This window comes from Cucurbita moschata, unplaced genomic scaffold (genome assembly GCF_002738365.1).
Source record: "Cucurbita moschata cultivar Rifu unplaced genomic scaffold, Cmos_1.0 Cmo_Scf00014, whole genome shotgun sequence".
NCBI lineage: Eukaryota > Viridiplantae > Streptophyta > Magnoliopsida > Cucurbitales > Cucurbitaceae > Cucurbita > Cucurbita moschata.
The window spans coordinates 4,299,785-4,312,686 of record NW_019268530.1 but is presented as its reverse complement, the minus strand read 5'-3'; the positions used below and the strand labels follow the sequence as shown (position 1 = coordinate 4,312,686).

General features: G+C 36.0%; 2 protein-coding genes across 2 annotated transcripts; both read right to left on the bottom strand.

The window, feature by feature from the left end:
- Positions 1-7,827: 7,827 nt before the first annotated feature.
- On the bottom strand, positions 7,828-8,685 carry LOC111452536 (zingipain-2-like). Its single transcript, XM_023093306.1, has 3 exons — positions 8,428-8,685; positions 8,212-8,343; positions 7,828-8,076 (listed from the first exon to the last, which is right to left on the bottom strand). The coding sequence occupies exons 1-3, from the start codon at positions 8,683-8,685 to the stop codon at positions 7,828-7,830; spliced, it is 639 nt and encodes a 212-aa protein (XP_022949074.1).
- Positions 8,686-11,328: 2,643 nt separating this feature from the next.
- On the bottom strand, positions 11,329-12,138 carry LOC111452100. Its single transcript, XM_023092641.1, has 4 exons — positions 12,095-12,138; positions 11,823-11,978; positions 11,609-11,740; positions 11,329-11,530 (listed from the first exon to the last, which is right to left on the bottom strand). Exons 2-4 carry the CDS (start codon positions 11,943-11,945, stop codon positions 11,339-11,341), a joined length of 447 nt encoding a protein of 148 aa, XP_022948409.1. The 5' UTR covers positions 11,946-11,978; positions 12,095-12,138; the 3' UTR covers positions 11,329-11,338.
- Positions 12,139-12,902: the final 764 nt, after the last annotated feature.

Genomic DNA, 12,902 nt, shown 5'->3' with positions numbered 1-12,902 from the left:
CCTACTATTTCTTCTCGGTCGTCATTTGATTGCATTCTCTTATTCTAATTATGTATGGATAATGAGCTTCTCCTATTATTCCTTCATAGGATCCAGTTAAAAGTTTTGTTATATTACAAAGGTAACATCTTGACAATCTGCCGCTTCTATTAAAAGTATTTTCATCGGCCGCTTCTATTAAAAGTATTTTCATCGGTCGCTTCTATATCATAGAGTCTGTAAGCTTTTGACTCTTCACTAGCTCCCAGCAAAACATAACTCAAACTCTTATCATCTAGCTTAGTTCTTCGAGCTGCCTCCTCTTTTTGTCTCTGAATCAACTCGAGCTCACAATATTATTCTTCTTCCTTCCGCTGCAGCTCCAGAACTAATCGTCGCTAAGCTTTTTCTACCCTTCTCCTATTCTCTTCTAGCATCTCATGTAGCTCTTCACTCTCTTTCCGTGCTTGTTACCTTCCTCTATTCGCCTCTGTATTTCTAATTTAGTCTCTTCAGAGTTTATTCTTTTTCAACATTCTTTTGAATTAGTTCTTCCATCCTCCTAGCTGCATCTTCTTCTAATGTCTTCAACTCTGCTTCACACCTTTTCTTCTCTTCTTCCTCTTTCTTAAGTTTCTTTCTGCGTTGGCGGCTGAGGAAACTTGAACGGCTGCTTCTCCTAGAACGAGTAGTGGAATGATAGGGGGAAGGACTTGAGTCCCTTTTGCTTCTCCGATTATGGCGATAGGAATTGGAGCGATGAGGGTACGACAAAGATCTTGAACCACTTCTCCCCGTAAGTTTCAATTGAGTTTGAACGGCTGCTACAGACTGAGATATAGCATGCAATACGAACATTCGATTCAAAGACATCTTTGTCTCCATGATTAAGCGTCTCTCAGGATGAAACACCTTGCATGTTCCATTTTGAGATAAAATGCTAAGCCCCTTTGCTTGCAATTTCCCATTACTCAGCATATTGTTCTTCAGCTCTAGTACATAGAACACTCCTATATTATCAGTATGATTCCATTCACTTGCAGCCGTACATTACCTTTTCTCGTTACCTCCATGTTTGAGTTGTTGCCCAGCTTCACTGAATCTCTAAAACTTCTATCAAAATCTAAAAAATATTCCTTCTTCCCATACATATGATTGCTACATCCCGAGTCAAGGAACCACATATCTTCTCTGTTGGCCTTATTCATATTCACGTAAGCCATCAGCAACATCTTCTCTGTTGGCCTTATTCATATTCACGTAAGCCATCAACATCTTCTCTGTTGGCCTTATTCATATTCATGTAAGCCATCAACAACATCGTTCTCTGTTGGCCTTATTCATATTCACGTAAGCCATCAGCAACATCTTCTCTGTTGGCCTTATTCATATTCACGTAAGCCATCACTCTGTTCTTGGGTCTCTGCATAGTTTGTCTCATTTTCCTTGCTTTGACATTCCCATTGAAAATGTCCTAGCTTGTGACAGTTATAGCACTCCATTGTGGCCTTGTTGAAGGTTTGTCTGTCTCGTCTGGTATTGCTTTGACATTCCCATTCAAAATGTCCTAGCTTGTGACCGTTATAGCACTCCACTGCGGCCTTGTTGAAGATTTGTCTGCCTCGTCCCCTTCCTCTGCCTCTAAAGCTTCCACGACCTTTACTCCTTCCTCCAGCAGACTGCACAAATGGACTCTCCGTCGACATACTTTTATTATGACACACATAGAAGCACGTAGAAGACTGCTGCTTCTAGTCTTAACTAGTTTAGGGCATGACTCTGATACCGAATGTTTGGAACAGAAAAAAAAATTATTATCATCAAATATATGACAAAAATCGTCTTTTTACATCTCATAGATCATCACCATTTTTTCTTTAAAAAAAAGAACATAACGATACTCTGGAAGATTATAGGTATTTTTCAAACGTGGTACTAACGGTTTTGTTCATATACTAATAGTAAGTTTAGGTTTTGTCCATATATTAATGGTAAATATTTAAAACTTTAGTTTTAAAAAAATTAATAAAATTTTTGGAATTTATAATTTTTTTTTTTGGTTGGTATTAAAATAAACGAATTCATCCGGATTCGTTGGCTTGTTACCTGCTATATATTTATCAAATGTTGCGACATCCAGAGCCATTTCCATCTATTTTCTCCTATTTTTCTCGCTCTGTTTATCGATTTCGCTCATGGAAGCCGTTCATCTTCCTTACGAAATTCACCCCATTCTCCAGTCGCTGCTGTCAAGGATCGGAGCCCTAAGTTCCAGGACCTATCGGAGCCGAACATCCATATTGTTACCTCAAGCAGACTTTCCAGCGTATTCTACCATTCTGGTACTCCATTGCATTTCTGTCTTCTGTTTTTATTTTCCTTTAAATCTCGTCTTAACTTACATTTCAAGAAGTTTTGCCATAAATGTCGATTTCTCCATGCTCGTAATGTTGTCTCCAAGGCAAACATTGCTGCTGCTAATTCAAGGTCATGGGTAAGGTAATTTCGTCCGTACTCCTTGAATTGCCTAAAAGCCTAAGCTATTGTCTTACCCTTCTGCATAAGCACTCATTCTAAGCCCTTATCCGAGGCGTCTCTATACAAGGTTGTCTGGCCCATCCCGCATCTAATGCTTTTTTTTCTTTTTAATAATCAAATTGCAAGATATTTTTGCTATATATAATATGCCCTATTTTATCTAAATAGAATTATACGTTCTTTCTTATTATTTTTGTACATTCCATTTCATTTAGCTTAAATAAAAGTTTGGTTAGTTTGGAACAAGAAAAAGAAAAAGAAAAACAGTGATTAGCCTCCTTGGTTTTGTGTAACACCCCAAAAACAAAGGAAAGCCACCTTTGCAAGCCTCAAAGGATCCAAGGAAAGAAATTATGAGGACTAAGCAAGAAAGGGGTCTTAGTAAGTCATCTCTAAACCCTAAGAAGTAATGTTAAGGACTCAAGACCTTTGGTGAAGGATTGGGAATGAAAGCGTAAGCCAAAAGGACATAAAAATCATTTTACCAAATATGAAGGATCTTCCCAAATTTTTGGTTCCTTATCTAGAAGGAATTTCAAGATGCTCAAGAAGAGAAGAATGATCAAACATGAGATGAAGGATTTTTAGAAAAATTATGGATTTTTCAGGAAAATAATATTAAAATATTCGAAAAGTGGAAAATTACCATAATACCCCTGGAAGAACGAATAAATTACGAAAATGCCACTCTGATCAGAATCAGAGCGTCTAACGTGGCAATCTAAGCAAAATCTCTCGAAACTCAAATATCAGCCGTTGGATCTTCCCCAAAGTTGGATATGATCTAGAAGATGGACAGATCATAACATCCAACGGCTAGAATTCAAACCAAAGTCGGTGAGTCTCTGATCGGAGTAGATATTTCCGACGAATTTTCCAAAAAATCCAACCAACAATTCACGACGATTCTGGAGCTCCCAATGTCAGTTTAAGTTTCCCCTATAAATTCTGAGGTTGGGCTAGTCGTTGGCAATAAGTGTTTAGATTTTGAGTCTCCTACTCGGGTTTCTTCCAAATTCGAGAGCAATTCTCCACCATTTCCTTTCAAACTTGTTCCTATAGCTTCTAAACAAGATTACCCACAAGTTCTATGGAGGAATGGAGTGCTGAAACATCGTAGAACAAGATACCCAAGAGATTGAAAATTGGGGGTGTCGGGTAACTTGCAGACCGAGAGTGGTTCCTCAAAATTAAGATCCCACACTCAAAGTCGTTCCTCCAAACCAATTACTTTATCTTGAGGAAAGAATAAGGAAGAGGTTTCTTGAAGAAATCGAGCCTCGAAAACCCCTAGAATCGGCTACCCAATAAGAAATTCTCTGTTTTTACTCCGGCGAGAAATCATATTTTGGAAGCAAATATCTTAGGCTAAAATCCATGAAAAGGTACGAAGTCAATTCCTAGCTCTTCCTTGTAACACAATATTTAAGTTTCATGAAGAAATTAGGAGGAGAAACAGCGTGATCGGAGCTGGGGAGGGCGAGTTTCAGACAGCGGCGCTATAGCCGGCCGCGTCTTCTTCCCGACTGGAGGAAGAAGACGATGACGTGGCCGGTTCAGTTGAACCGGCCATGTCAACCCAAAACTCGACCTTTCCTCGGTTTTTCTCAATTCTAACCCCCTTTCAGACCGATTCTCATGAAAACCTTTATAGTTCCAGAAAGTAGACACAATAAGGCGTCTGTGAAAGGAAAGTTGAAGTAATTCGGGTACCGGAAGCTCAAGAAAAGAGGTCCCGAACGTCAACAACGAGGTAAGCAGTCACCTTGGATTTTTTTGTTAAGAAATACTTGTAGGAATCGCTTGGATTTCCATATGAACCCTAAAAAAAGTATGAAATTAGGATAAATGAAAGAAAAACCCTAGGAACCTTAAGTTAAGATCTTGAACCGAACAAATTGCTCGTGATTTAGGTAACGTTAAAATAACCCACTAGATGAACTTCGCTGCCTATGAAATTTTAATGCTGAGCATATTATAGCATCTTGAGGTTATATAAGAATTTTGGTGGTTTTTGGTTAAGGATAAGTAGATAAACCACGAAACGGTGCAAAATGACCATAATGCCCCTAAGGAAGACTACCTACGGTTCATGACCTAGATGACCTCTAAATGTTATGAAACTATATAGTAGATCTTATTTTATGATGTTTGATGATATGGAGAAGTTTGAAAGTCATTGGAATATGTTAAGTAACAAAACCAAGAATTAGGGATGAAATGACTAAAATGCCCTTAGGACTACTTATGAGATTTCAAGGTCTATACGTGCTTAAAATGATTTGCTACTTCTTATAAGGTCGATTATGAAGGACATGAAGATAAGTTTGAGGTTTCAAGTTGATTGGAGTAAGTTTGGAACCTAAACCAAGTTAGGATCCAAGAAACACCTAAAGGAAACACCACAAGACCTTAGACTCTTCTAGAACCCTTTAAAGAACTTCCTAGAAATCTATGACCTTCTAGAAAAACTAAGATGGGTTCATATGGTTACAAATACGAGTTACAACTTATGCCTCAAGAAATTAAGGACCTTAGAAACTTACAAAATTAAGAACCAAGAACAACAACACACCAGCTTTACAACTACCCAAGTAAGAAGAATGCTAGGTACCACTCAAGGACGAGGGACCAAGGTCCCCAAACTCAGAAACAGAAACTCAAGAATGCTAGGTAATACTCTAGTCATGTCTAAAGTGACCCATGACCTCCCACAAAGCAGTGCCCAAGAATTCCTCTTCTAGGTGGGATGCCCTGCATCATGTTTCCTTTGCAGGATGTCATGCCTCAAGATTTCCTCACCTACAAGGGATGCCCTGTAGACTTGCAGGATGCCATGTTTAAGTATGCACCGAGCAAGTGACCTTTACGGGCTATTAAGGGGAGTCTAAAGTCATGGAGGAACAAGAAGAGAGTACGTTACCTTAGCCACGAATCAAGAACCTCCTAAGACCTCCCACGGTACAGCATGCTCATGACTTAGACTATGCTGCTTGGAACGCATGAAGCCTTGAGCGTAGGTTAAGCAGACTGTATTATAGGGCAAGCCCTTGATGCAGTATTAAGACTACATCGCTTGGAACGTAAGAGGCCTTGGATGTAGGTTTTCAGACTATGCCGCTTGGAACGCATGAAGCCTTGGGCATAGGTTAAGGAGACTATATTATAGGGCAAGCCCTTGATGCAATATTAAGACTATATCGCTTGGAACGTAAGAAGCCTTGGATGTAGGTTTTCAGACTATGCCGCTTGGAACGCATGAAGCCTTGAGCATAGGTTAAGCAGACCGTATCTGTAACGCCCCTAATTTTCTTTAACCTAATTAGTGACGTCACCCATGCATACATATCTCATTAGGCGGAAGCTCATCATAAATAACCTTGAAAGAGTCTTTCATAAATATTCATGAATCCAAAACAAAACCTAAACTCCAAAAATAAACCTTCAATACTGAATTGAAAATAAATCCAAATAAAACAATACTCAATGCTATAACTTAAAACAGTCCAATAAACGTAAACTCCTAGAAATATCCCATCTCTAACTCCCATGGTAGCCTCAGCTCCGCCATCAACCGTACATTGGCGCCTTGCCTTTACTTGAAAAATGTAGGTAGCACGTGGCTTGAGTATTTTATGAAATACTTAGTACGTCACCCCACTGTTGGGGTTAGGAATGCAAACACATGCAACATATGAGCGGGACCTAACTTTTCATAAACTTTTCATAGCCTTGGGCGCTTTTCTATTCCGGGTAGAGTTGGATGTGTGGTACTCCTTCACACATGGCCAATGTACGTGTACATGGACCCACAAGGCGGGCTCATATACGTACCCCCTGGGCCTAGCTTGGTCGGGCATAACGTATTACACGTCGTCGGACACCACAGAACAGAAAAGGGCCCGCATGATATCATGGCGAACATAAATATCGTAATTCATTCTTTCGTATCATAAAGGGGAAGAATCCCGATGCACGTGACATACATATATGCATGAGGTCCCTTAACATATCTAACATGGCATTACATAAGCAGTGCTAACATCTCATTTACGTTTCTTACATCACATGGCATCTCACATGACTTACATTACATGACATATTACATAACATGAAAGTCCATCCCAGTTGCATAACATCTCATGACATGACTCGATAATTCTACTTGTATCTATGGCATCGATCAACATATTCATGACATATAATACTAACATCTCATTCATACTTCACATAACATAACGGTCAACAGTCAACATAATTCATACATCACATAACATACACAATCTACACTCAACACCATCTATACATCACATAATCATATCACATAAATATGGTGCATGCAGGGGCCACAGGGCATGCACCATCATACAACACGTAGTAAGCTAACTCCAACAGTAAGGTCACTTACCTCGATGGTCTTGGTTGAAGTCACTCACAACGAGCTAAGCCCAGCGGTTAAATATGTCCTATGATAACCACATAAAAACTTAGAACCTTTTATAACATACCCTAGCTAAACCTCATGCTATTATCAAAATAAACCCCCGACCTAAGTTGTCTTTAACGTTTAGGGACCATACTGACCTCAGATGCTGAAACTGAGGGCAGAAACGGCTTTAGAGGGGCCAAAAACCTTGAAATCGATATATTATAGTGACCTTGTCGCTAAGCCTAGTTGCCGAGCCGGCTAAGTAAGCCGCCAAGTCGAGCTGAGCCAAGTTAGTATTTCGAGATGGCTCAACCGTGAAACCTAGGCTTGCAAAAACATCAAAGACAATTGCAATTTTTCTTCTCATTTCAGATTTTCTTTTGACTTTTATCTCTTTTTTCTGCTTTATTATTTTTAAATATGTTACGATCGATGGTATCTTGTGAGATGAACTGCTTATTAAAAATATGTGTGACAAGTTGAACAAACTTTAGAAAAGTATTTTGGGTGATTTTAGTGATTGGAATAAAGGGAAAAGAAGAGACATGTCCTTGCATAAAAACCAAATTATGGGGACTCTTCCCGTCCTCTGTCAACATTTTTTTAAGAATAATATACCATCAGAATCCAACCTACTGCGGTATATTTGTATATCCAACCTACACGTATATTTGTATATATATATATATATATATATATATATGTCAAATGTGCGTTGAAAACACACATCTAGTACTGAAGTAATGGTCGGTTACAAAAGTAAACACATCTAGTACAGAAGTAATGGTCGGTTACAAAAGTAATTGTCCTTATTCCTACGCGGACAGGACTCCAAATCAATCTATAATTGTGTGTACAAAAATATTTTGACCTCCGCTATTCTATTGATTTTGACCTTCAATAATGGGGTAAGATAATCTTTCTATTAAACGCCTCGGACCTTGTATTGTATTGACGATGTTTTGACTAATTTTTCCATAACCATGGTCTTTCCACCGTTCTCCCCATGAATTTTTTATTATCCAATATTTTTGCTCGTTGTGCTCCCCAAATCCAACAACCAACACGGCATGTGAAGGAGTATTAATATCTAACAATGTGTTGACATCTTCAGGACCGTAATATATTTCCTACCACATTCAAACAACATACAAAAAAAAAGTTAGAAAACATAATTGAATAAATTATTTTAGCAATCATCTTTTTATAAAAAAAAATATATATATATTCGTAATTTAAAATTTTTATCGGCATACTATACTTACATCTTCAAGACTTCTGAATTCCATCGTTGCTCGTATAACTCCTGTTATCGGATGGTGTAGAAGTATTGAATTCACGTCATCACTGTCGTGGTATATCCTCCTAAATGAATTAATTTTCATTTTGGGAACCACCTATCATAGTAGATTAAATGTTATTTTTCAAAATAAAATAAAAAATATAATTAAAAAAAACACACACAAACTACAATATTTTACCTCTGTTATTTCTCTCGGTTCTCCTCTCCTGCCCATATATGGATAATGGGCTTCGCTTACTATTCCGCCATTGTTTATAATCCACCTGAATGCTTTGCGGGTGCTGTAAGCGTAACATCCTTGAGCATCTTGCTTAGTTGGGTGGAGCTTAATGCAATCGATTAGTTGTTGGGGTGAACCCTGAAACAAATCTTCATCTTCCTCTTCCTTTCTAAGTTTGATGTTGTATAAAGATTCAATTGCTGCTGTAGCAGCCATTGCCCAACAACAACCTAATTAGAAAAGAAATTAGGATTATAATATACTTAAAAAAATATTAACTTTTCATACTTACAACTGATTATAATATACTTAAAAAAATATTAACTTTTCATACTTACCACAATTTCGTTGATTTCGAATGGGAGTAAGTACTCCATGATCTCTCCAATCAAAATTTTCAACCTAAATCACACATAAAAATAATTATATAATATATATATATACCTGTATAATAAAAAATAAAAAAATACAAATAAATGAAACGTAAATAAATAAATAAAAATAAATATTTTCCTACATATATAAAAAAAAATTAAACATATCCTCACACTGACTTGCATGTTTTTTAGGAGGGACGAACAGCAGCAGCCGGATGAACGAAGAGACTGCCGCGGCGAACGAAAACGGAGTGCCGCCGCTGAACGAACGAAAACGGAGTCCTGCCGCCGAACGAACGAACGAAAACGGAGTCCCGCGCCGGACGAACGAAAACGGAGTCCTGCGGAGATAGACTTAGACGGAAAATGGAGTGGGCGCCTGACAGAACCACAATGTAGCACCGATGAACTACGGAGAGACAGAATGGAGAGAGCGCAGACACAATGGAGAGAGTGCAGAGACAACGGATAGAGCGGTGTCTGCCTATTTAAATTTCAAATGTTAGTTTAATTTTCATTTAAAAAAAAGAAAATTCTTTATAATGGTTTTTTTTTTCATATTATTTTTTTTCTTTGATTAATTTCATGCATGTCATACTCTGAAGACTGTAGGTATTTTTCAAACGTGGTACTAACGGTTTTGTTCATATAAGTTTAGGTTTTGTCCATATATTAATGGTAAATATTTAAACTTTTAGTTTTAAAAAAAATTAATAAATTTTTTGGAATTTATAAAATATTTTTTAAGTATTTCTAAAATAAATTATCTAAAGCTATTCTATTTTCAATATATTTTATATTAGGTGATATTTTAATTAGTTTGTGAATAAAAGAAGAGAAAAAAAGGAATGTTTTTATGGTTGGTATTAAAATAAACGAATTCATCCAGATTAGTTGGCTCGTTACTGCTATATATTTATCAAATGTTGCGACATCTAGAGTATTTCCATATATTTTCTCTTATTTTTTCTTGCTCTGTTTATCGATTTTGCTCATGGAAGCCATTCATCTTCCTTACGAAATTCACCCCATTCTCCCGCCGCTGCTGTCAAGGATCGGAGCCCTAAGTTCCAGGGCCTGTCGGAGCCGAACATCCATATTGTTACCTTAAGCAGACTTTCCAGCGTATTCTACTATTCTGGTACTCCATTGGATTTCTGTCTTCTTTTTTTATTTTCCTTTAAATCTCGTCTTAACTTACATTTCAAGAAGTTTCGCCTTAAATGTCGATTTTTCTCCATGTTCGTAATGTTGCCACGTCTCCAAGGCAAACATTGTTGCTGCTAATTCAAGGTCATGGGTAAGGTAATTTCGTCCGTACTCGTCGAGTTGCATAAAAGCGTAAGCTATTGTCTTACGCTTCTGCATAAGCACGCATTCTAAGCCCTTACCCGAAGCGTCTCTATACAAGGTTGTCTGGCCCATCCCGCATCTAATGCTTTTTTTTTTTTAATAATCAAATTGCAAGATATTTTTGCTATATATAATATACCCTATTTTATCTTAATAAAATTATACGTCCTTTCTTCGTAGAATTTTTGTACATTCCATTTCATTTAGCTTAAATAAAAGTTTGGTTAGTTTGGAACGGCTGTCGAGTTGTCAATGAGGGCGAGGGTGAGGAGATGCGTCTATGTCTAAAGGCAATGGTCGAATGCAAGGAGTGTGGATAATAACGTGGGCACGTGCGAGGACTGGCGGCAAGGAGCTGCATAAGCAATGCCCAGGGCAAGGATTGTGGCTAGGGACATAGGTGAAGGCGATGCAAGGACGAGGAGGTGCATCTGCAAGGAGTGCTGGCATCTAGATTTTGAAAATGGGTTATTGAGTTTAGTGTGTTCGAGCTCAAAGCGTTAATTTTTCTAAAATCAATATTTTATTAAATAAATATTTATAAATTAAGAGTAAATTAGATTGTAGCTTATAAATTAAGAAGCTATTTCTCCAATTTTAAGTTTTTAGTTTTTTATTTATTAATGAAAAAGAATCAAATAACATAAACTTTGAAACAATACTCTTAATTTAGTATATATAATAGAACTATTTAAAAATCAATCAATCTCTCAAAATTTATATAAATAATAAAATATTCACAAAAAAAAAATATTTTGATATTTTCTCTAAGAATTCAATAAAAATTAAAAATATTTTAATATTTGTACAAATAATTAAGTAATGATAAATATTTGTAGTGATCCTATATGCAACTTTATTATAGATTCCAAATAAGTTTAGTGATATTGGTATAAACTTATGATTTTTAATACAGGGTCCAAACCAAAATTTTAAACACAAAAATATTGAACAAACTAATTAAGAGCTATAATAAAAATCATAACCATGATTCCATAAAAAAACACAAATAAACAAAACCAAAACCATAATTCCATATAGAATTACATAAACAACCCAAATAAAGCTAAAATTAGATAAACAACAAAAAGCAAAAAAGTGTTACATGAGAACATGTATGTAATAAAATAGAAAGATGCTCAACTAGAGCGCTTTGGTCTACATAAGTATACCTCCATACTATCATCAATCGCATATAACACCTTAGCTTCGAAAGTTGTTGTTAGAAACTCTATTCCAATTTGTTTGACATCAAACGTGATGTAATACAAGAGACCCCAGGCAACTTGATGGGTAGCTTTCGCAATTTTCACAAACTCATAGTTGGTTCCCTGAATAGAAGAAAGTTTAATAAGAGGTTAGGAAGGTTATTGATGGAAGAAAATACAAATGCCAAGTTACATACATACATTTTCAATATTGTACTCACTAATAGCCTTCTGCGCACATTCTCGAAGATGTGGTTTAGATAGTAATTTCTCTGATACAGGTACAATGAGACCAACTTCAGAACTATCCCGTAAGGTGGGTACATCAAAACCCTGTGGCATATGATAATATTACAAAATAATATTGTGAGAATAAAAGTAGGAAACTAGAAAGGAGAATTGAAAAGAATAGTACGTCGGACGCAAGTGCAGCTTCATTGTATCGACTCAGTTCTTCCGGAGTCAATTCGTCGTCATCTGAGTCATAATCTAAGTCATAGGGATTATTTGGTTGGTTTGCTTGGACAGTAGGTGTCATTTGAAGATTAACGTATTGAATCGAGTTCAAAATCTAATACAAAAAAAAAAACAATGAAATAATGAATTGTAATGAAACAACTAACTAATCAAAATCAATCTAAGAATCAAAGAAAATCGGAGAAGAGAAGAGAAATAGGAGAAGATTACCTGCTGAATTAGCAGCACAAGTAGGGATCGGCCAACACGATTGGAGCTGCAATGAAACACAAACTAAACCCTAATCCTAATATTTATTTATAAACCTTTCCTTTCCATATTTACACCTTTCCTTTTCCATATTTACCATTATTTACTTTTATTCATTTTATTATATTTTATTTCTTTATTCGTTCTTCATTTAATTTAGTTACCATTATTGGTCAATAATTTCATCTAAATTATTATTTTTTTCTTCATTTGTCTTTATTTAATTTAGTTAGGATTATTATTGGTCAATAATTTCCCTTACCTAAATTAACTCGTAATCTATATCAATAATTTCCTTATATGCTTATCTAAATTAATTAGTAATTTATTATATTTTAATTAATTAGTAATTTATTATATTTTATTAAAATATTCAGTTATTTAGAGAAAGAAATTAAATAAATTACCTACCTTAATACCATTAATTTATTTATTGAGTGTTTTTACCTTTTTGGATGGAAAGAATTCACAATTTTCAAATTTAATATTGTTTAATTTATTTGAGAAATATTCTTACATTAATCAATGAAAATAACGTCTGGTCATTTTCCCAAGTTTCTTTTTTTTTTCTTCTCTAGGTTCTCTTAACTCTCACTCTCTTTTTTTTTTTTCTCCAATTATTTGCTAGGGTTTTACCTGCACCCTATTGGAGGAGCAAACTTACCTATTTGCCCCTATTGACTTTGACCCTTTTTTTCTTCATGGTGCTCCTCCTATTCGTTCATGATAGTACTTACGCGTACACTAACTACTAGGCAGAGGAACGATC